At 31.0% G+C, this 24986-nt stretch overlaps 4 protein-coding genes across 4 annotated transcripts; all 4 read right to left on the bottom strand.

Annotated features, from left to right (window-relative positions):
• Positions 1–3785: 3785 nt before the first annotated feature.
• LOC103498567 (probable endo-1,3(4)-beta-glucanase ARB_01444) lies at positions 3786–6762 on the bottom strand. The gene has a single exon (XM_008461205.3). It carries the CDS (start codon positions 6494–6496, stop codon positions 4265–4267), a length of 2232 nt encoding a protein of 743 aa, XP_008459427.1. The 5' UTR covers positions 6497–6762; the 3' UTR covers positions 3786–4264.
• Positions 6763–11265: 4503 nt separating this feature from the next.
• On the bottom strand, positions 11266–14120 carry LOC103498569 (ascus wall endo-1,3(4)-beta-glucanase-like). The gene has a single exon (XM_008461206.3). It carries the CDS (start codon positions 13678–13680, stop codon positions 11497–11499), a length of 2184 nt encoding a protein of 727 aa, XP_008459428.1. The 5' UTR covers positions 13681–14120; the 3' UTR covers positions 11266–11496.
• A 324-nt stretch (positions 14121–14444) lies between these two features.
• On the bottom strand, positions 14445–16089 carry LOC103498570 (protein trichome birefringence-like 19). The gene is made up of 2 exons (XM_008461207.3): positions 15422–16089; positions 14445–15332 (listed from the first exon to the last, which is right to left on the bottom strand). The coding sequence occupies exons 1-2, from the start codon at positions 15932–15934 to the stop codon at positions 14547–14549; spliced, it is 1299 nt and encodes a 432-aa protein (XP_008459429.1). The 5' UTR covers positions 15935–16089; the 3' UTR covers positions 14445–14546.
• Positions 16090–17699: 1610 nt separating this feature from the next.
• Positions 17700–23664, bottom strand: LOC103498571 (protein trichome birefringence-like 19). The gene is made up of 2 exons (XM_017046966.2): positions 22582–23664; positions 17700–18658 (listed from the first exon to the last, which is right to left on the bottom strand). The coding sequence occupies exons 1-2, from the start codon at positions 23107–23109 to the stop codon at positions 17858–17860; spliced, it is 1329 nt and encodes a 442-aa protein (XP_016902455.1). The 5' UTR covers positions 23110–23664; the 3' UTR covers positions 17700–17857.
• Positions 23665–24986: the final 1322 nt, after the last annotated feature.

The raw sequence follows: 24986 nt of genomic DNA, 5'->3' as shown, positions 1-24986 counted from the left end.
TCTCTATCATATATTTTTAATATATAAGTATACAAATTTAAACCCTAAACAATCTTAATAGAAGAAATGCATACCTTAACTTAGTATCGTAATAATATGGTTGGTTAGTTTTAATTCTCTAACAATATGTTTCAAGCTTGTATCTAAAAATGTTCAAGAGAAAGTTTTCTTTGGTTAACAATTTATTTTCTAAAAATTTTAACAAATATCTTAAAGATAAAAAAATATCGTTTTAGTTTTCATATTTCGAAGTTTATTCGGATTTAGTTTTGTATTTTAATTTTCTAATTTTAGTATTTATATTTTTATCAAATCTTAATTTTATTTTTGTAATAGTTTTGCTGTGATTATAAAGTATATTCACATTTCTGTATATGAAAATTATTGTTATTATTTAATCAATTTAGGTGAAAAGAAACTTTGTCATACTAAATTTGAAATTTTATTGAAAATATATTTTAACTCTTTTAGAAAAAGAAAAATATAAATATGATTTCTAAAAAATCCAATTAAAATTACTAAAATCATTTTAAAATGTGAATTATTGAAAAATAAAGGGGTTTTTTAAAAATAGAAAAAATTAATAAAATAAAATTATTTTTGTACGAAGGATAAATATTTTACCAAATATGTTCTAGTTTTGATAATTTCCTAAAATTAATTTTAATATTTACTTTTACATTTATAAATATAATTTTTTTATCATAAAAACAATTTAAAATAATTTTCAAGAATTTTAAAATCACTAAAATGAAAAAAATAATAATAATAAAGGTAGGAGGGGAACTGGTCAAAATCTTGAAATATGGTCATTAAATGTGATCAAATTTCATTTAAAGTATAATGTTGACCAATATATATATATATATATATTTGATTTCAATTTTTTTTTTTTAAGAAATGCCCACTTGATGTATTTTATAAACTAATTTAAATTTCTTGAATTCAATTATTTGGTCCAACTTAACAATTTTGACATTGCTTCCTAAAAGTAAAAAAATTAGATTGGGAAAACTATTAATTTATTGGATTTAATTTATATTATAAATAGATAAAACAAAAGGGCAAAATAATTATTCTTTTGGAGGAAAAAAGACAAAGAGAAAGAAGTCAAAGGACTTAACTATAAATTTCAATAATGTAGTAATGAGGAAGAGGACCATAGGCATTATGTTAGTGAATATCTTTACGTTTTGAGACTCGAACAATAGTAATATTGAAAGAGATATATGTACGATAGAGATGTTATATTATAAACCCTAAATTGTGAATTTAGTTCCTAAACGACTTGGGAAAAGTTGAAACTTAATCCTCGTGATTTACGAATGTAATTTTCTTTAGTGGTTTGATAAAATTCTAATAAAATAATTCACACGATAAGGGTTACTTACAAGTCTTTTAATTAATCATTCATAAGAATTTTTTTGTGAGGTTTTATCAAATTAAAAGAATAAAATCTTATAAATCCTTCCACTCGATAAGCAAACAAGAACTTAGCTCAACTGATATTATGTATATGAGGATCAAGAGATCTTAGGTTCAAATTTTCCTACTCTGAATTACTAAAAAACGCTATTTGGTTTGTGGTCCGAAAATTATTTTGAAAAACAAAAACAAATTCATATTTTTCACTGTATTCGAAACACGTTTTGTGTTTGGTTGTGGATTTGAATTTTTTTTAAACTATTTCGAGTGTTGTTTTTTAGAAATTTTATTTTAAAAACTGTATACCAAATACGTTTTAATTATTTTCTTTGTATTTTTTGTTTTATAAGACATAAAAACAAAAATGAATCACAAACCGAAGAGAATCTTCTTATTCTTTATCTTTTCTTCTTTTTAGTTTTATCAAGAAATCTCTTATTCGCTATATACCTTTTACATTTATCCAGCAAATTTATCTTTTTATCTTAATCTACTTTTTCACAATTATCGATAAACTTTATTTTACAACTTTACGACCGAACACAAGCTTACTAGTTATATCAACTCAATCAGTTGTGCGAATGCCCCATTAGGAGTGGTCTCATAATAATAAAGAAACTTTATTTTATAGCATAAATTTAACATGCTATGCTATAGAGTAAACTTTATTAAATCATGTCTATATTATGCCATTTATGTACATATATCATAATTTTAGAAAATTCAGTTTTAAAAGAGTTAATAATAATTAGGGATAGTTGCAAATGTAGCAATTATATTGAAAATAATTAAGTATATAGCAACATTTAAAAAAATTGCAAATATAGCAAAATCTGTCAAAATCTATCAATGATAGGAGTCTATCACTAATAGACCATATAGCAAATGTTGGTCTATCACTGATAAACCATAAGAGTCTATCAACGATAGAAGTCTATCACTGATAGACTTTATTATATTTGCAATTTTTTTAAAATATTGCTACATACTTAATAATTATTCTAAAAATTGCTACTTTTATAATTACCCTAATGGTGAAAAAGGAAGTCTTTATTATTTCATTCAAACGAGGTTGTTATATTAACTAAAATATCACTCTTTGTTCTCTTGTTTTATATGTTAAATGGATATTATGACTCAAATCTCAAAATTCTCAAACTCCATTAGTTTGAGTTAGACACATGTATTGTACGAAATATGATATACAATCTTATTGACTATTTGAATTTTCCACCTCGAAAAAAAAGATCAATTACCACGACGATATATAATCTTATTACTTATGTTGTGTTATATGTAATAAACCAGTTGTAATATAAAAGGTAAACTTGTGTTCCATAATCGAAATAAAACGTAAGACTCATTTCTAAGTTTGTAATCAAAGAACACGAAACAATTGAGAAGCTAAGGCACTATCTAATCAAGAATTATGTGATCTTCTATCTTTATTGTTATCATTACAATAACAATATGAAATTATGTGTCTATATATTTTGTTTATTTTTAAATATCTTCAGGAATATTAAAAAAATTATGTTACAATCCTTTTCGTCAGAAAAATTATATTATTCTAGATTATCAGAGATTTGATGATCCCATAGTTGATGACCTAATATACCGCAAAGATCGTGAAGAAATTTTTTGTAGTTGTACCTCATTCAAGATATTCAATTACAAGGTAAGTTTTTACCTTCAATTGAAGAATATTTCGTATGTAGTGTTTAGAAAAATTCTGTCTAAAAAAAAGCTTATTCATGAATTTGAAGAAAGACAAGAAAATAAGGAAGACTTAGTCATTAGGATCAAATGATAATGATAATAATAAATGTGACAAATTAATAATTTTAAGTAAACTTAAATCAAAAGTAATCCAATTACATTTGAGATTAAAAATTGTTTATATTAGGAACATAATCACATGGGAGCTTAGAGGAGGGAGATAATAAACATGTTTAAACACTACTTTAATTATTGTACTTTTGACTTCGATTCATTTCAATACTTCAAAAATATTTTAATCCCTAAACATTTAACTTTATTTTTCATTTTTCATTGTATCCTAGTACTCCCAAAATACTTTATTTGGTTTCTGTACTTTTAAAATCCAACTATTTTTTTGTCAATTTCAGTTTTTTTGGTTCAACATTGAGCACCAAAATTTCCTTGAAAGTACTGACCAAACTGAATAGCTTTCAAAGTTGTGTTCGTTTAAGTCTAATAAAAACATCAAGATGTTTGAACAATGTTTACCTCAAATTTCCACAAAAAGATCTGAACTTAGATCTTTGAAGTTTTCAACAGGATAGGGAAGAGTCTTAACAGCAGAAATAAAGAATGACTAATGAAGTTATTCAAAAGAATGGAATCAGCAAAACAAAAAATATTCACATAAACTTTTATTCATCTCCTTTTTCTTTTTTCCATTACCAGAGAAATAATACAATTCTTTTATTTGTATCAAACATAAAAACAATATGAAATGCACAAGAATTGGCATTAACAACAGAAGAAGAATCAAGCTCAAACACACAAGAGCCTGCCAAAAGAAAATGAACTGCACAAGAAATTTGCTCGAAAGAAATACACTTCATTTGCTTCCTCTACCTGCCATTTTCATTCTTCAATTCCAATAGAATGATCAGCACCAAATGAATCTATAAAGTAAAGTAATCCAGCACTTCTAAAACCACATGTTTCAATGTATCAGTATGTGTAAAGTGAATGAGATGAATCTGTAGATTGTTTCATTTTCAGTGTATTCAAATGGGTTTGCCATTGGTTTAGTTCGATTGGATTCAATACGTTTCATGTCGCAGATATCGAATCTGAGTTCACTTGATTAATGGCTAAACCACCAATGTTTCCATCCACCACCACAGCCTTCAACTTCATCTCCTCCTCCTCTACTATGAATCCACCACAACAGATTAGAGAGCGAGTTCCCATCGTCAAACCCTGTCAAGTTTCTAATCTTCTCCAACGCCCCATCTTTATCGTAAATGCCCTGCAAAGCATAAGCAAATCCCTTCCATCCTTCCCCAACTCCTTCCCTTCCCAAAGAAGGCAACGTCCAATCCACAAGCTCCTTAACAAAGTCAGCATCAGAGAACAAAATCTCAGTGATGGGTAGTAATGGCAGCACCTGAATCCCAAGCCTACATTCTCTCCAATCAGGAGGAGCAAACCACAAACCACTATCTCTTTTGTTAGACCACAAAACTCCAACAACCTTATTTTCTCTTGCAAAATCTTCTTCATAAAGATTATCCCCTTCCTTGATTTGCCACCATGTTTGAGCAGCCTTGATCTCCAAAGCTGTTAGTGTTGATCCAATGGAAGCAAGATGAGTATCTCCATAAGCCAAACCCAACAAAGCTGCTGAGTAATAACCATTCACAGCCTCACTTGTACTCTCCTGATTTCGACCGTCTGCAAACTCGGTTAACCCCGAAGCCCATGAATGTAGTTTATACAAATCGAAACATCTCAAACGTGGGAACATCGAGTTAGATCTCCTACTCAAATTCATGAAATCCGCCATCAAAGAGTAAGCATGAGGCTTAAACTTTCTTCCCCAAGCTGGATCGATCTTCACCAGAACAGCAATGGCATAAAGAAAATAACCAATATGGTAATGGTGATCATTATAAACTCCAAATCCAAAATCGCCACCAGAATCATGAGACCCTTGTTGAGTTACAAGACCACCCCATTTCCCATCATAAAGAAACCCATTACCATTAAAAGTCCCAAGCAGCCATGGCTCAATAGCTCCTTTCAAGAACTTCCTCACTTCAGGAATCACCTGCAGATAATTCACCTCCTCAGCAATCAATGCGAGCCTTGCAGCTCTAGCAATCGATTTTCCATAGAAATAAGACGCTGTTGTTGTAATGGGTGAAGATTTCAAGCCCTCAACATCTTTCACAAGCGCAGAGATAATTTCACTGTGAAATTCCTCTCCAACGCCATTGATTGAATGCCAAGTTACATAAACAGGGTCAGGTTTCAAAACCCACGAGCCACCGACGACGCCGACGAGGTCGCCGTCGATACTCTTGTACTTGAAATTATCAAGAACAACAGCGCCGGAACCATCACCGGCAAGTAAACGGAGATGAAGAGGATGTGCGAGCATTAATAAATTACCCCACCCCTTCTTCTCCCATTTATACTCCAAACTAAAAGGGTTTCTGAAATTCACCTCACCTGAAACAGGGTAACAAGAAGAAAACCGATCAAGGATCGTTTCGCAATGTGGGTTCGGCAAAACCGCGATTCGGACGATGCCGCAAAATCCACCGGAAGTAATCTGCGAGAGACTGTGCGTCAAATTAATCGGCGACGATGCATAAATCAGCCATGTCTGATTGTTGTTAAGAGTGACAGTGAATTTCGTCAACGAACTATTGGACGAAAACGATAGAATAGCGTGAATGGTGGAGATTGAAATTTGGGTATTATTGAAAACCTCGAACGTCATAAATGGACTTCCTCGAACGAGGAAGAATCGGAGATTACCAGAAGGAATATCAAGAGTTAGACTAAGATCACTAAACGAAGAGATTATATGAGGTTTTTGCGAAACAGAGGAAGGATTTTCAGAGACAGTCCAATCGGCATTAAAAACCTGAAAACCGAAAGCGGAGTTTGAGAACATCGAAGGGTATGAAATTGATACAGTGGAGAGGGAGGATTTGATTAGATATGGATGAATATATTCCGGCTGATCGCCATTTTTTACGGTGAAGTTCTGGAAGAAGGAATTTGTGGGAAGAGGAGAGGAAAGAAGGTGAGGGGCGAAGAAATTTGAAGGGTCGGGAAGAACGGTGGATTGCGTTTGAGGGAAGAGGGCGGCGACGGGTGGCGGTGATTGCCAGAAAGGTTGCGAGGGTGACGACATTTCCGGCGGTGGAGGTGATAACGGAGGAGGAGATGGTGAAGAAGAGAATTTATAGCGTTTAGATGATGATGAAGAAGAAGAAGAAGAGTAGTTGAAGGTCTTATTGATTAAGGTTTTGAATTTTTTGAAATTTCCTTTGAGCTTCTTCAACATTTTGTTGGGTTGCATTTGGCAAGATCTTAGAAGTCAAAGATCAAATTTTTTTAGTGAATAATTACTTTTTTAAACAATACTTTTTTTGAAGTACCAACTGAAAGGAAAGGGAACATCTAAATACGGACCTCACCTTTTTTGTTGAATATCGAGTAGAGTTTAGGGTTCCAAAGTAATATTTGGCATGAGTAAGAAAGAAAAAGAGAGATGAATTTGAAGTAGGAACCTTGACGCAGTTGAGCTAAGCTTTTGTTTGTATAATATTGGAAATCGGAATACGAGATTTAGGATTTTGGAATGAATAAAAAAGAAAAGGGAAAATTTAATTTATAAAGGGAAATTTTGGGATACTTTTAATTGGGAAATTTAGATTAGAAGTGAAGTTGGAGGATTTTCTAAGAAGATAGAGGATTGCAAGTAATGCAAAAGGGGTAGAGTGGTTTATCCTTAATGTGTTAGAAAAGACTAAGGAATGAGATAAAATATGTCGATAAGAATTTTGGGTTATTTGTTACTTTATCTTTAAGAGAGAATCGGTGTAAATATATAGTTTGGAATTTACTTTGATTAAATTCGTGTAAAAGCCGATTCGGTTTTGTTGGTTTTCAAGACAACAAAAGATCAAACCAAACCGATGGGTTTTGTAAGGAATGGAATCAAACCAACGTCTCATAATAGTTAAAAATCTCGGCTAGAGGATATAAAAATGAAGAAAAAAGTTTTGATTTTATTTATTACTTTATCATGAAGAGAGAATCAATGAAAATATGTTTGTTAAGGGTGAAAGCTGATGTTGTCGGTTTTAGGACAAAATGAAACAAAACTTAAATTTTAAAAATAAAAAAGTTGATTACATTTTGAAACCTATAAATAAAATTGAAACAAAACTAAAAACTAAAAATTTAAATGGTAATATTTTGAAATTTAGAAACAAAGCAAAAACAAAGTTCAACAATCCAAACCTAGGAACAAAAAATATGTTTTTGAAAAAACTAGTGGAATGTTTTTCCTTTTTTTCTCTTGTTAAAATAAATTGAGGATTGATGTAATTATTAATATATAAAATTGAAAGATACACATCACATCATTTTCAATGTAAATTAATGTGGTGATAATTTTCAATGTAAATTAATGTGGTGAAAGACCAAATAAAAAGAAAAAACTCTTCCTAAATTTTATTTTCTTAAACCTTTAAAAATGTTTGTTTCAGTTCGTAAAGTTAAAAATATAAAAGAAAATTAGTCATTATCGTTAAGAGTGTGTTAACTTTTTAAGGGAATGATGACATAACTTCTATATTTGTATGACTAAATCTGTTAGATAAGATAATTACTTTTAAAAATGAGACATTTTCAACAATATCAAAATATTCAAATGATTTACAAAATATAATAAAATTCATCAAATTCTTTATAGCCTATTTAAATATTTTACTATATTTTGTAAATAGTTTCATTTTTTAGAATTTTCAAATATATCGTAATGAACCAAAATATTTACAAATATAGCAAACTTTCAAATTTTATCAATAATAGATATCGATAGACTTCTATCATTGTCTATCAGTGCATTTAATAGACATTCTATCAATGTCTATCGTTTATAGAATCTGATATTTTACTATATTTTATAAATATTTTTAGCAATTTTGTCATTTTAGTAAATTTCCTTCATTTTTTGTGCCATTATAACAACTCTCCTTTAAAAATCGTGTTTTGATTTTTAATTAAAAGCTAGTTGGTAAATTGATTATTTTATGGAAGAACTACAAAAGGTCACTTTGCCTTCAAAATTTTAATCTTCACCATTTTGGAAAACGTTCTATTTTCCTTTTTCAACTCATATGCAACATGCAATTTCATCAAATACAAATTTATAGTGCTTAAGTTTGAAATATTTTGTGATTCGTTATGGTGCTCTCTTTTTTTTTTTTGCCTCCTTTCTCCCGATTCCTTCTTTCTTCATTTTTTGAGTTTGTTTTTTATTTTGAGGCAATTTCACTATGAATGTTAACAACATGGTGATTGAAAGAGTGAGGTCGCAACCATTACATTCAAACCATATTTTATTTAAAATAAACAATTATTTAATATATATTTTAATTTGACCCTTTAAAATCAATATTGAAATACAAAAACGGAATCTAATAATCCAAAAGTCACATCCTCATTTCGTTACACCAAAATAGTTAAATTTGAAGACTAAAACAAAAGTTTTTCAAAGTTAGGAATCAAAATGTAAACAGACACAAAGTTTAGTACCTAAACGAACCCATAAAATAATAGATCTTTTTTAATTTTTAAAAATCTTCCAACCACTGTCTTTTCTGCCAAATGCAAAAAGCCAAATGTTTTTTTTTTTTCTTTAAAGCAAGTTGTTAATGCAATAATAAAGTCATAATTTCGAAGGGCCATTTTGGCACAAGAAAAATTTAATAACCAAAATAATTGGGTTCAATTATTATTTGTTAAGTTTAAGCCTCCAATCTTGAATATTTGTATTGTTTATTACTATAAATGCTTGTCCAATTTCAGAAATACAATTATATCGAAATATGATTAGAGATTAACTTAAATATTTCAACTTGTAGTGAATAAAAAATTTATAATATTTATTAAACTGTACTTTAGTAATAATAATTCGAAAATAACAAAATCTAGTAAATAAATAATTATAGTATTAATTTAATGTCTATATTTAATTAAATAAATTTATTTAATATAAAATTAAGTTTTAATATTTTTTTCTCCCTCGAAAAAATTTGATAGAAGACATGGAAAAAGTATTCAATTCAAGAAAAAAAAAATGTAGAGATGAGTTTTATTTATTTCTTAATGTTTAAGAGAATCAATAAATTTCTTAAGTGAAAAGAATAATGTGTGGGGTAAACATAGAGGAGACTTTGATAACTTTGTTGGTTTTCTATATCCAAAATCTAATATATTAATAGAATGATGATCTTTAAAGGAACCTTCTTAAAATGAAAGAAAAGAAAAATGTAAAATACAATTATTGTAGTGAATGATATTATTTATTTTTTTAAAAAGATTATAAATGTATATTCATATATCTAAAATATAAGTTATATTTCTTAGAAAAACCACGATAAAAATAAACGTGTTTGATAAGTATTTATTTATTGATTGTTTGTTCTTAGTGAAATAATATTTATTTAACATAATATAGTAAAATATAAACATGAATTGAAATAAAAATAAAATGTTATCCTTACTTTAATAAGTTTATTTTAAATGATGTTGAATTTTATATAAATAGTGTGCATGAAATGATTACGATTTAGTCTTTACTGTTAAAGTTGCTGTTAAGATCTCATATACAGAAAGTGAGTTGATTGTCATTCAGAATCGATGTTACATTTAAGCTTGAATCAGTTAAAACCAAGAGGATAAAACACCACTTTAAAGTTATGAGATCTAGAGCTTGTTTTTGCTATAAAACATGGAGGTGTTGGATCCTAAGTAACGTGCGAGATTTGCATCTTCCCTTTCCTTTCAATCTAATATTTCTTAGGGTTTTATATTGTACAATAAAATAGAATCAATCGAAGGGAATTGCTTGGATTCCAATCATACAAAAAGCCAATGACTCTATCGGACTGGAAGTTGTACACGTGGATCCTAGATGACAGTTACCTCATACTTGTTTTAGATCTTAAGATCAACTTCAACAACAAGGACTAAATTGTAACTATTTTTAAAGTAGGAGGACTAAAATGTTATTTTTGAAAATTTAAAGATCAAATTGTTATTTTAATGAAAACAAAGGGAGGGAATGTGATTTTTAACCTTCAATTTCTTTTTATTTGACAAGTAACCTTAAAAAAATTAATCAAATTTGAAATTACATTCAACGATCTAAAATTGATAGTATAAAACTGCGAAATCCAATGAATTACCCGCCATTTCTCAATCAATATGCGTCTTCGATTGCTGCATGAAAACCCTAACACACTGCATTGCATCCGCCGCATTTCCCACCACCTTCAATCAACTCCGATGAAAATGAAAGCCAAGGAAAAGTAATGAACAAATTAGACAATTTCATTATGGCTTGATTGGAATCCTATCTGAGTGTGGTGGTGATAGAGCTTGATCATCAAACTTGCAGGATTGGTTTAAATCGTGAGCGGCAATGGTAAGTTTATAATCGTTATTGCTTTTAGTATGAAATCACATGCATCAGTACTGTTTGTTTGTTTATTTATATGAATATTTTTCAATTAAATATTGTTTAGACTCGACTAATCATGCATTAATACAATATTTGATTATTGGCAACATGAAACAAACAAATCAAAATTCTATTCATAGAAACTTTACAAAAATGGCTCGGAAAAGTATAGTAAATTATAGTGTTGGTTTGTAAATGTAAGCAAACTGTATCTTCGACATAATTCATTTTCTTTCCCGACCCCAATGTTTATTTGTCTTACCTTCTTTGATTGAAGAGACACAAACTCAAGCACCGTTGAAATGAAGACTATCGGTCCGCTGAAATGAAACTAATCTCCATATTTAAAGTTCCTGAAAACTTTCTAAGTTCTGAGGTTGCTGATTTGCTTTTCTTTGGCAATTGCACATCAGAGAACTGAGATGCATGCTAACAGTTCAATCTAAGGCAGTATTAAAGGAGAAACCATTTTTGTCCAGTCTTAGTTTTTAGCCAAATTTTGAAAGCAGAAAGTGAGTGATGAGAAGAAGTTTTCAAATAAAGTGGAATAAGAGCTATGTATGTAGAGGTTAAAACTCGTGTCAGTATTGATATGATTAAATTTAGCATAATTCATTGATTTAACATGGTACCAGAGGAAGAAATGTTGCATTTGAACCCCTGTAGTGTTATGATGATTTAACAAGTATATTATCTATACATAGGATGATCCAAGTAAAAATAACTTAATGGAGACAAATGAAGCAGCATGATGATGCTTTGTGATTTTGAGGCTTGATTTTTTTATACAACTTGACATTGACCGGAAGAAGAGAAATTTGGTGCTAAACTAGATGTATTTTACTGTTACTGATATTTTCTTCTTCTTTGCCTCTACTGTGAACCCACCATAACAGGTTGGTAAGTGAGTTTCCATCATCAAATTCTTTCAAGTTCCTAATCTTCTGCAAAGAACCATCTTTGTCATAAATACTTTCCAGAGCATGAACAAAGCCTTTCCATCCTTCCCCAACACCTTCTCTTCCCAGAGAAGGCAATGCCCAATTCACAAGCTCCCTTACGAACCCAACATCCGAGAGCAACAGCTCAGTGATTGGCAATATGGGTAACACTTGAATACCAAGCCTACACTCTTTCCATTCACTAGGAGCAAACCATAATCCACTGTCCCTTTTGTTAGACCACAATACTCCCACCACCCTGTTTTCCTTAACAAATTCTTCCTTGTACAAAGTTGTTTCTCCTTCTCTTATTTGCCACCACATCTGACCTGCTTTAATCTCCAATGCTGCCAGCATAGAGCCAATGGATACAAGATGGGCGTCTCCATAAGCTAACCCCACCAAAGCTGCAGAATAGTAAGCATTCACTGCTTCACTGACGCTCTCTTGACTCCGCCCATCTGTGAATTCGGCCAATCCTGTTCCCCAAGAATGCAGTTTATATGGATCGAAGCATCTCAACTTTGGAAACTTTGAATTGGCTCTCCTGCTCAAGTTCATGATGTCTGCCATGAGAGAATAGACTTGAGGACTATACTTTCTCCCCCAAGCGGGGTCTATTTTCACCAGCACAGCAATGGCATAAAGAAAGTAGCCCAGATGATGATGGTGATTATTATAAATTCCAAATCCAAAGTCTGCACTATGATCGAAGGCCCCTTCTTTGGTTACAATTCCACCCCACTTTTCATCGTATAAAAAACCATTCCCCTCAAATGTCCCATTTAACCAAGGCTCAATTGCGCCTATTAGAAATTTTCTTATTTCTGGAACCACTTCAAGAGATCTCACTTCCTCAGCAATCACTGCCAACCTTGCTGCTCTTGCTATCAATTTGCCATAAGAATAAGGAGACTTTGTTGTCAATATCATAGATGTTGAATTTAGAGCTTCAACATCTTTACGGAGTGCAGAAATAATTTCAGCAAAGGATTCTTCCTCTACGCCCCTAATTGAATGCCAGCTTACTGAAATTGGTTCTGGTTTCAAAGCCCATGAACTTCCCACCACACCCACAAGCTCACCATCTATACTTTTATACTTGAACTTATCTAAAATAATTACATTATCATCACTGCCTCGTAGGAGACGAAGATGCAGAGGGTGTGCAAGCATGAGCAAATCCCCCCATCCTTTCGTCTCCCATTTATATTCCAAACAAAATGGCTTCGTAAACTGTGCCTCACCCAAGACTGGGTAACACGAACTAAACCGGTCAAGTATCCGTTCACACTCCAGGTCGGAATTTGGCAATGCTGCAATCCTAATGATTCCTGCAAATCCCCCAGAAGTAATCATAGAAAGATTATGTGTCAAATTGATGGGAAATGAGGAGTAAATAAGCCATGTTTGATTGTTTTTTAATTTTATTGTGTATTTGGTGAGTGCATTATTGAAGGAAAAGGAGATAACTTCATGAATGGTGGAGATTGAAAAGGCAACGCCTTTGGAAACTGTGAAAGTGAGAAATGGGCTTCCTCGGACGAGATAGAAACGGAGGTTGGAGGAAGGAATATCTAAAGTGACACTCAAATCATTAAATGAGGAGATCACGTGAGATTTCTGGGGAAGTGGGTTTATTTTTTCAGAGGGAGAGATGGTGAGGTCAGGGGTGAAAATTTGGCATTCTGAAGCACAGGTGGATAAGATTGATGGGTAGGAAACAGAGATGGAGGAGAGTGAGGATTTGATCAAATAGGGATGGATGTACTCAGGTTGGTCGCCATTATTGAGAGTGAAGTTCTGGAAGAAACTGTTTGAAGGGAGAGGGGCTGAGAGGAGTTCAGGGGAAAAGAAAACTGAAGGATCGGGGAGCACTGTGGATTGAGTTGAAGGAAATAGGAATGGAGTGGGCTCTGATGGTTTTTGAGAAGGTTCTGGTGGCTGTGACTCGGGGGTCTGTGGTGGAGGTGGAGGAGGAGGAGGTGGTGGTGGAAGACGCAGTGGAGGGGAGTGACGTTTCCCTTTAAATGCCCGCCTGAGTTCTCTTTCAATCTTCTTGAACATGGAATCTCAGCAAGTCAAGATTCAAGCTTTTTAGTGATTAAAGCTGCAGAAACAGCACCGATTAAAGCTGCAGAAAGATCGAAACTTTTTGCTAGTTAAGATATGATTGTGATTATGAATGAGAAGATGAAACTGAAGTTGCAGGATATATATTCCTCATTTTTTGTAATTTGAAATACAAAAGAATTTGAGGGTTGCAAGCTATGAACAGCGAATAGGTGCTTCCTGTCAAGAAAAGGAAGGGATAGTACATGGGATCCTCCATTGCTTTACCTACAAGAGAGATCATTTGTGATTTCTTGCATCTGAGAGGGCTGTTTAGTATGGAATGAACATGTTGAGTGTGCAACGAAACGAGCATATTTTTTGTTACACAACCTACACAGAAGATTCTTAAATTTATTTTAATTTTATAAATAAAATTCATTGAAAACCTGTTTAGTTTAGTTTACTTTGAAAGTTCTTTTTTTTTTTAATTTGTTCTTATGAGCGAGAATTTCGAATGAATATAATTTGTTCTGGTTTGAAAAGCTATATGTTTGTGAATGGTCACAAAGTCATTATTTTAATGCTTATAAATTAAGCAGCTAAACAGCCTCCATTTTTATTTGGTTGTTATAGCAGGATTCAGCGTAATCCCACTGATTAAAGAATATATTTATTATTACCATACATGTCTTATTACAGCTTTCTTTATAAACTTATCAGCTAAGATACCACAAACTATCCCAACTTTCTAGTAATTAGTGGCCACCAACACCCCGTGAAGAATCTGGAGTAGTTCATAGAAACAAATGCAATGATATTACAGTATATATTATAAAAAATAAAAAACCGTATATTTTTTTTAACAAAACTCATCTACCCTATACATTATCAATGTGTATCTTCCCTTCCTGCTTCAGTATATAGAATAAAAACTCATTCCATGTGTCAATGGGGCCTGGCAAACACCAGTGCACACAGTCAGCTATATTCCCATTCCTAGGTGGAGAATAATGGTTTGGATGCCCATCTGGTCTCATCAGCATAGCCTCAGTTGTGTCTAACAGCCTGAATTGCAGGCCTCTCCTCAACCCCTCCTCCTCTGCTGCTCTGAATTCCTCCACTTGAGCCTTATGCAACTCAAAGACAAAACTTTTCCAGTTCATCTCTTCCTTTGTAAATGGCCTTGTCCTTGCACAGTTACCTCCTTTGTTCCAATCTCCATTCTCAAAGTGCGATGGAGAAAATGTCCTCATAAATGTCATCCCTTTGTAGCCTTTGAGCCCCATAAGCTTCCTAAAGGCAGTTTGAAAGACTTTCCCGTAACCATAGAAGTTCAAAATCTGTGTGACATTACTTTGCTGGCAATTGAAACATCCTTTCATTTGACCATTTTCATAATATACTTGAGGGCGAAAAAACCACTGTCCTGCTGAGAAGATCACATAGTCGAAAGTTTCGACCGCGGAAGTCCAGGTTTCGTCTGCCTCATCCAAGTATAGATTCATGAGGCTGTTGGAGGAGAAACCATTCTGGTCTGCGTCCCTGCTTTTAACCAAATATGGTGACCAGAATCTTGCCACGGTGAAATTGTAATCAGGAAAGAACCACCTTTTGAAATCGTATGTTAGGTTGTATTTAAGAGAAACATCCATTGGATGAGATACCTGCAACATATGCAAAACACGATTGGAAAACGAAAAACAGAGTTTTTAACTCTTGAGATTGAAAAAATGTGTTTGGAGAATGGACTTACATTGGAGAGGAGACACAACAATGACTGCATATGATTTCTAGCGACGGAGTCTCCAACAAAAGCAAGGGACTTCCCTTTAACAATTTCCAAGAACTGAGCAGAATCAAAAAGAGGAAGCTCACATTCATCTGGTTTCCATCTCCACTTCAAGAATTCTCTATCTGGCCTTCCATACTTCAAACAGTTTTGGTATTCAAACATCATATCACAAGTGTCATTCATGTAATACGGCTGCTCGGATTTCGGCACCCAAGCGCCACGAAACACGTCACATTTCTTCTCTGACTTCACTGTCTTCAGACTGGTGATGTTTTTCCATAGGCTTGGCACTGATGAAGGCAAATTCTTGTTTGTAGACAGAGGAATGATTGTTAGAAGAATCAGTGTCAGAGCTAGAAGAATCCCTTTGTAGGAATTCCACAACACTGATTTGTTAACAATTGGAGCTTCAAAAGCATGAAGCTTCATGTTGAAAACAGCTCTGAAATCTAGATACCAAATGTTTTCATTCATATAACACACTCGCACATACTTTCTCTCTTTCTTTGTGATAGGTGTAGGTCCATGTAAAAAGCAACTTAGGGTAAATTATTAAAAAGCATTCATTCATATAATAGTAATGCTACTATTCTTGGCTTGGATTACCTACCAAACCACCATTATTAATATACAACTTTGGTTTTATTAGGCATTGCATAATATTTCATTATTAAAAATTTAGTGGGACAGATGGAAAAAACACAATTTCTTTGGGCCACCGACAACCATACAACACTCATACAGATTACAGACAGATATCCTCATAAAATTCTCGGAGAAACATGCTTTACAGATAAGGATACAGAGTAACTACCACATGGAGCAAGTAAGTTATTTTAAATTTTTACTTAGCAGCTTTATTGTTTGCTACTTTCAAGGAAACAGAGAAAAATAACCCTTCAAAATCAGTAACCTTGGTACAATATGTATACACACGCACACCCATACACACAGATAATAAACTATTGTAGCATATGCACATAAGGAAAAAGACATTTAAACTTTTTTGTTTTTGTTTTTTCTTTTTGCTAAATACTTGAAGCAATGATAGAAATGATTTTCAACATTTAGCCACCTCATAGGATAGGTCTGAGTCATCAGTTTGTGGTGTGGTCTACAATTGATATAGGCTCTTGATGATTACACATTGGGGACATAGTGATAAAAACTTAGCTTAGCATTGAAGGTTTGCCTGTTTCATTATTGCTTCTTTGAAATGGGATATTGACTTTTTTTACGCTCAGATTTACTGAAAACGGGAAACTTCTTTCCTTTCAATAATGAATCAAATAATGGGTAATGAAGGTCAATGAACCAAGCTGGAGTCTGAATTAACAACATTTGTGAAAGAATAGAATCTTCTTGGATAAAATCATAAAAAAAAAAAAAAAAAAGGGAAGAAAAGAAAAGCAATTGGATTTAGATTATTATATGAAAGGAGTTGTCATCTTTCTTTGTGATAGGCAACATGGTATAGAGTAGAGTCTATATCAAGTACAGTTGGATTTTCCTTTCTCCGTTAGACTCTAATGCCAAATTTCTTTTTTTTTTTTTTTTTTTTTTTTTTTTTTTTTTTTTCTTTTTGAAAAAACATGAAAAATAATTGAAATGGGGTTGTGCTGAAGAGATTTGGACTGGGATAGAGATAAGAGATAGAGATTGGATTATGGAGTAGTTGATGGCCATCCATCCATTTAATTCCTATCTATTGAGTTGACAGTTTGATAATACTATTCTCTTGTTTCTTCTTTCTATCAGATTGTACATAGGGTGAGAACTTGCAGCCTTTTAACACGAAACTAAGACATCTTAACCACAACAAATACTTAAGATCTTATAATAAGAAGCCAAAGAATAAAGTACTTGTGTAATTTGCAGCCACACATGCTCGAAATAAAATTTATTATAACCCGAATTTTAGGGTATACATCCATTAAACTCCAAAAAATTTTAAGTGTATTAATTCACACCTTTTATTTATTACATTTTGTTTGGAAAAATCTGCCGCAAAACTTACAATTTTGCAATTAAGGGTTTAAATTGATTGGTTTATGAAATTTTAAAATGTTTGATTGATTCAAATTATGTTTTTTACTAAATATTGGTTGATGATAGTGTAAATTGATATCACGAGTAAAAATTACTAAAATTATTATGTTGTAGAAGTATAGATTATTATTTTGGGAAGGATTCTCTAGATTTTATTTTGGGAAGGTGCTTTTCATAGTTAAGTTGCTTGTTTAATTAAATTATGCTCTCTTATTACTTCTTTCACAATGTCTAATTACATACATACAACTTAAAAATAAACAATGATACAAACAAATTATTATACAAATCCCAAAAGAAGATCATGAAAAACAACAAAAAACAATATAAATGAAGTCTAGCCTAGCTCTAACCAAACTGTAACCTATCCCTAGCTGATCTAATCCCTTCCATCTTCAACATCTGAAGCAAGAAATCACTCCAAGCATCAATAGGCCCCGGTAGACACCAATGAACACAATCATTATACAATGTCACATTCTCACTCGCCAAATGCCCGTACCGACTCGGATGCCCATCCGGCCGCAACAACATTGCTTGTGTCGTATCAAGAAGCCTAAATTTCTTCCCTTTTCTTCTTCCTTCCTTTTCTGCAATCCTATATTCTTCCATTTGAATCATATACAACTCTAGATTATGCCCTTCCAATTGCGTTTCATTGCTTCGAAACGGTTGTGTTCTTAAACAATTCCCTCCTTCATTCCATAGCCCGTTCTCGAAATGTGACGGTGCAAATGTTCTTAGAATTGTTATTCCCTTGAAATTCTTTAAGCTGTTTATGGTTTTGAATGCTGTTCGGAAGGCTTTTCGGTAACCATAGTACATTCCAAGATCAGTGACGTTTGGGAGGAGGCAGTAATGGCAACCAACAATGCGGTGGTTTTCGTAGAAAACCATCGGACGGAAGAACCAATGGCCAGCAGAGATGATGATGTAGTCGAATTCGTCGATTTGAGTTGTCCATTCTTGGTCATGTTCGTCTAAGTAGAGGTTGAAGAGACCGGTTTTAGTAGGACCGTTGGCATCTCCCATATTGGCTTTGATTAGATGTGGTGTCCAGAAACTGGCCATTGTGAAGTTGTAGGTTTTGTATTTCCATCTCTTGAAATTCTCGTCTGCCGTGTATGACTCGTCTACTGGATATTCCACCTATCAAAATACCAATTAATTTTTGCTCACGAAGTTTAAGTTTATAGATGAAAGTAAACTTAAAACATTATATCATTTCATATTCTCCTTCACTTTTGGAAGGAAATAACATTCACGAACTTTAAATAAATATTTCTAAAACACCGTAAGACTATTAATTCTTTAAAATTTTAGGTAAGAATTGAGAGGACACTCAAATCCAAGACTCATTAACAAAATACTTTCTTCAATCTTCACCTTTGTTGAGTTTAAATAAAACAGAAAGACAAAAGATAGAATATAATTTAAAGTGAAGAGCAATGTTAAAAATAGATAAAGTTTCTTTTCTAAAATAACAACAAATAAATGAATAAATAAAAAGGTAAAGTTTCACCACTTAAATATATACTTTTAACAAAAAAAGAAAAATTAGCGTTTAAAACAACTCAATATTGGTACAAATATTTTCTTAATTTCATGATTAAACTTTTTTGGATTAATTTAAACATAATAAATATGAATTGTGTTATTATTACAAATTATAATTCCACAATTCCCACCCACAAGAACTACTAATTAGAAAATTTGATTGCACACTTTTTTATACAACACACACATATATATTTAATTGGTTTATTTTTAATTATATTTTGGATCTAAACTCATCTGACCATAAACTTTAATTTAATAAAACCAGTCAGAAGAAGCTCATAATTTTCTTTTAAAGAAATTTCTCCATCTAAAAAGTTGAAAAACAATAATAAAAAGAAACCTTTAATTAATTTAAAGTATCATATACTTTCTCTCTCTAAAAGTGAGAGGAAAAAAAGGAAACATTTTTCTAAAAGAATAATATTAAAAAATACAATGAAAACAATGTCTCAAACATATGAGATGTACTTTTAATAAAAATATTTGTTGGTCAAATGTTTACAATATTCCACTTCTCTTCTGACACAATACACCATTGTCGGCAAAAATGTTAGAGAGAGAGAGAAAAATAAACAAATAAATACTCTTATTTTTATTTTTATTTTATTTTATTCAGATTTTATTTGCTGCTATTCTAAAATTGCTTTTCTTGGGAAATTTTTATTTATTTAATTATATTAATCCACTTTTATCATGTGAATATTATTCTATACCACATGATGCCATATATGTCCAAACAAACCAATAATTACCTTTTTTTTCATTTTTTAAATCAACTAAAAATACCCAACTATAAACATCGAGGTAATAAATAGAATTGTGAAATCGAAAAAATTGTAAAATCAAATTGATTTTTTTTTTATAATGAGATTTTGAGTAATTTTTAAAAGACTAATCACATCGAGAGAGTTTGATTAGACTTCCTTCCCTAATTGCTATCTTAAAGCTTTATCCAAGTCGTTTCATTTTTCGATGTTATTGAATACTTCATGTTTTCTCTTTGTTATTAAATTGTTTCTAAAAAGATTGAGACACACCTTTTTTTTCTTCTTTTGCAATGGGTATATATAAATATATGTTAGGTGGGTTCTGAAAATTACTAACAATATATATTTGAAAATAAAAAAACTATATAAGAATTACATCTAAAATTGGAAAAAAGAATAATAGAGGTAGAAAAGAAAAAAGACAAATAAGAATTTATGGTATTTATTCTTTTTTTATAGGAATCAAAATTACTGGGGACCCTTTTGTTCTTTGTTTGGTAATTATCAGGTGGGGATTTATTATTCCCAAGTCTTATCCATAAGATTTAAAATTTATATTATTGTTATTATAACTTTTTTGCAAAGTATTTTTATTAGTTAAATTGTCACAACTTAGCAAGCTGGCATATAACTATTTTTCTCTTTGTTTTTTTCCTCTAACAAAAGAAAAAGCTCAAACACATCACCTTTTCTATTTTATATTCAAAAGTTTCTTTGTTTTTCTTTTCTTTTTTCTAATAAAATCTTCTTAAGTTCAGCTTTAAGAAAAGAAAAAAAAAAAAATCCTATTTTGGTTATTAAAATCTCCTTCAATTTAGATTCAATTAATTATACTTTTAGTTTCTAAGTTTCTTTTTTTTCGAACATTCAGGTATTATCACCTATTTTTAACTAAAAGACTCAATAAAAATGAATTAAGTGTTTGTGACGTTGATGTCGATAAAGAACCGATTAAAATTTTCATGTTAAAATCCAATATGAACCACAAAATGATTGAAATAGAAAGGAGATGAAGAAAACAATTCACAATAAAGAAGAATGAAATGGATATAGAAAGCAACATTGAACATAAAATAAAAAATATAGAAAAAGATGACAGAGAAAGAGAGAAATGGGAAGAGACATAGAGATGACTCACATGCATGGTTCCTTCTTTGGCCTTTGTGTTGTGTGCAACTATAATACAAACTACTTGTCATGTTACCAAGTGCTCAAAGATTCCCACGGTATGCTCCTTTTTATTATTATTGTTATTGTTGTTGTTTTTTTGCCAAATTAAAAATATTATTTGGAATGTAAAATATTTTCTCATCAAATCTCAATGGTTAAATAAATACAATATTGTTTTCAAAATTGTGAAAGTTAGTGAAAAAAGAGGTGATCTTGGGAATGGCATTGAGATTCCCCAAAAACCAATAATTGACCTTTTTAATTAAAATCTTAAACATAAAAAGTGAACTTTTATCACTTTGGGTTACTTTTCCAATCTTTTTTTAGTCATAACTCACAAGATGCTTTCACAAAGTTAGATTAGATAATTGAAATTAACCCATTAAGAGCTGATTTGATCATTTTATTAATATTATAATCTTTTCTTTTTCTTTTTCTTTTTGTGTGTGTCTTTTATTATATATATATATATATATATATATATATATATATATATATATATATATATATATATATATAAGCATTGATTATAATTTAGTGAAGTTGAAACAATTTTAATTCTAAAATTAGAAAAAAGAATATATAGATGATATGATTTATAAACCATACACTCTAAGTGTAGATTAGAATTTAATTTCCTTCCCTCAAAACATGAATATATTAAATTTTGTTTTCAACTGTATTATTTAATGTCACATTCAAAATTATTGAACTTTTAGGCACAAACACTCATATTATTAAAGTCATTTCAGAAAAAGGAATATATTCCAAAATCCCATCTCAAAAATGGCAAAAACAAATTTAGAACTTTTATTAGAAAACTCACCTTTGAATAAAAAAAAAAACCAACATAATAATAGAAACCCAAATGAATATGGCTCATCTCTCTCTTCATCTTAATGGAGGGTTGTAGATACATACATAGACACACATATATACTACAACACAACACACAGTAGATATCATTAACGGATGTTTATTAGCATTAGAATCTATCTCTAACCGGAGTTTACTAACTATATAATCTATCGTCCAATAAGAATTTACCAATTATAGAATCTATCACCTAACAAGAATTTAGGTTCCAACAAGAGTTTATCAACTATAGAATCTATCGTCTAACAAGAGTCTAACAAGAGTTTGATAGCATTAAAATCTATCACCGAACAAGAGTTTATTAACAATAGAATCTGTCGCTAACAAGAGTTTACCAACAATAGAGTCGGTGGTTAACAAGAGTTTGTCAACAAGTCTATTGCTAAGGAGTCCTCTACTAGAGGTTTTCTTACCAGAGATTTCAGGAATTAGATCTAAATTTTTTTTTATCTCTAGTGTATAAATTGGGACACTATATTTGTAATAGTCGCTCTACCTAATTGGACTAATTCCACGATTAAGACGACATGTACACAAGCTAATCAAAATGATTAAAACATCATACACTGCCACCATGAACATAACTTTGACATGAACAAATGATGATGAGGATGAGATTGATGAAGATGTAGAGTTAAAAACAAGCAAAAATGATTAAAAGAAACTAAAAAGAAGAGAAGGATCGGAAGACACACATACCCTTGAAAGAAGGCATATCAAAGATTGCATTTGGTTTCTTCCAACAGAGTCACCAACAAAAGCCAAAGATTTATCTCTCATAATCTCAAGAAACTGAGAAGGATTAAAGATTGGAAGTTCACAACCATCTGGCTTCCATCTCCATTGCATAAAACCCCCATCTGGTCTTCCATATTTCATACAGTTTTGATGTTCATGAATTGCCCAACATGACGAGCTTGAATAATATGGAGCATTTGGATTTGGTATCCATTCTCCTACGAACATATCACATTCTGCTTCTTCTTCTTCTTTCCCATAATTTGACAACTTCTCAAAAACTCCATTGTTTCCATTACCACTACTGCTTGATGAGTATGGACTTGATGGAGATTTTGGTGAATTGTTGAGAATGAAAACAGAGTAATAGTTTATGAGATTGTATAACAGAGGAATCACTGTCAGAATCACTAAACTAAAAACTATGGCTAATGTTTTGTAAAGGGTGTAGTTTTTCCCTGATGGAACTTCATTGCTGTGGAGTTTCATAATGGAAAGACAGAAAGAAAGAGAGAAAGAAAAGAGAGATAGAGAGTTTTGTGAGAAACGTTATTGGATGGGGAAGTTTTTATTTTTATTATATATATAAAAGATTTCAAGAGGGTTGATATGATATTATTTGTTATTATTCTATTGGGTTTTTGGGTTTTCTTTTTTCTCTAATATATGATTGTTAAGTTAATTACATGTGGAAATAGAGTAGTGAATGAGTGGGTGATAATATGATATGACATGACAAAATCAATTATTTAACAAAATGATTATATATACACAAATATATATATAATGAAGAGAAAGAAGAGGAAGAATGTGACGGTGGAAACCTCCTACTACGACCTTACACGAACAGGATTTGTTCTATAAGTTGTATGATGTGTTCTTGAGTTCTAAGGAGGATGGTAGAAAAGCTTCGACAGACAAAACTTTTAAGAAAAGTGGATCGTTTGTTTGTGCGTTGATGGAGTTTTAGAAAAGACTCTTACCTATTGCTTGTTTGTTGATGAAGTAATGATGAGATTGGAAGAAAGGGAAATGAATATGTGGAGGATGGTTTGTTATTGTAAAGGCTTTTGGTCATTTAATGGCAACTTATAACTCTTATTATTGTTAGGGGTTCCTATTTTTCTTTGGCTATACTTTTTCCTTTTTAATAGCCCTTTAACTCATTAGCCAAGTCTCTTAACTACTCCCTATTTAATAGGGAGATGAATTGACTAAGTTAACAAAAAGAAAAGGAACGTTAAATAATGATCAAATAGACTAAAATCTTATTAAAATTTAAGGACTTAATTATTATGGATTAAAAGTATAATGACCAAATAGTTATCGTTTAAAGTTTACAGGTTAAATTGTTTTTAATATAATGTTTCTTTAATCTAAAAAGAGAGTGAAATAAATCATTTATGGCAGTGAAAAACAGCCTTGAAAAGTTGTGACAATTGCAAGAGGAGAGTATGTTCCAAAGAGAAGTAATGGGTTTTGGTTTTGTGTAATTGATGGCTCAATTGAAAGGCAATTTTTATTTGGATTTTCCTTTAGATTGATATGACTTTATATATATATATATATATATATAAAGAATAGATTCATTTTTAATAAAAAAAATGCTCTTTTAAAAAAAAAATTAAAAAAATTGTCATGACAGCTGGGTTGCTTTATAATATTATTGAATTAATTAAAACCCCTTGAAATTTTCTTGGGTTTGATTTAATTTAATTTTATGGTTCAAACTTCAATAACAATTACATATTTGGGTTTCCAAATTATAAAATTATATAGACATGTATATATATATATATAATTTAATTAAGCAGCCTCAAGACATTATTAAATTAATAAATCCATTTCAAATCTTGATAGGTAAAGATGAGCTATTGTGCTTAGTTGTTGAGATGTCATTTAATTAGTAAACTAAATACATTTTGTATTTTTATAATGAATTTTAAATTATATATATATAAAAAAACCCCAAATAATGTTTATAAAATTTGACCTTTGATTTGTTCTTCCAAAGTTCTGTTATTATGATTACATCAATTGAAGGCTGAAAATGTTAGCTTTGCTGCCAAATTAGTTGCATGTGCAATAATGTTAAGGGGAAATAGGTCTCTCTTTTGGCATTATGTTTTACATTAACTACTTCATTCAATTGCCATACTTTTACCTAAATTTTTAGAGTTCCATCCTTCTTTTAAATAAATTTAATTATATTCACCGTCTCTCATTTCACTTACAATAAATAATTTGAGAAAATACATTTTTTATCTTTAAATTTGAAGATATTACACTTTTAGTTCTTAAGTTTTGGATTTGGCTTTAATTAAGTCCTTAAGTTTTAAAATATTATAATTTTATACTTAATATTT

This window comes from Cucumis melo, chromosome 9 (assembly GCF_025177605.1).
Source record: "Cucumis melo cultivar AY chromosome 9, USDA_Cmelo_AY_1.0, whole genome shotgun sequence".
Taxonomy (NCBI): Eukaryota; Viridiplantae; Streptophyta; class Magnoliopsida; order Cucurbitales; family Cucurbitaceae; genus Cucumis; species Cucumis melo.
This window is presented reverse-complemented; position numbering and strand designations above follow the sequence as displayed.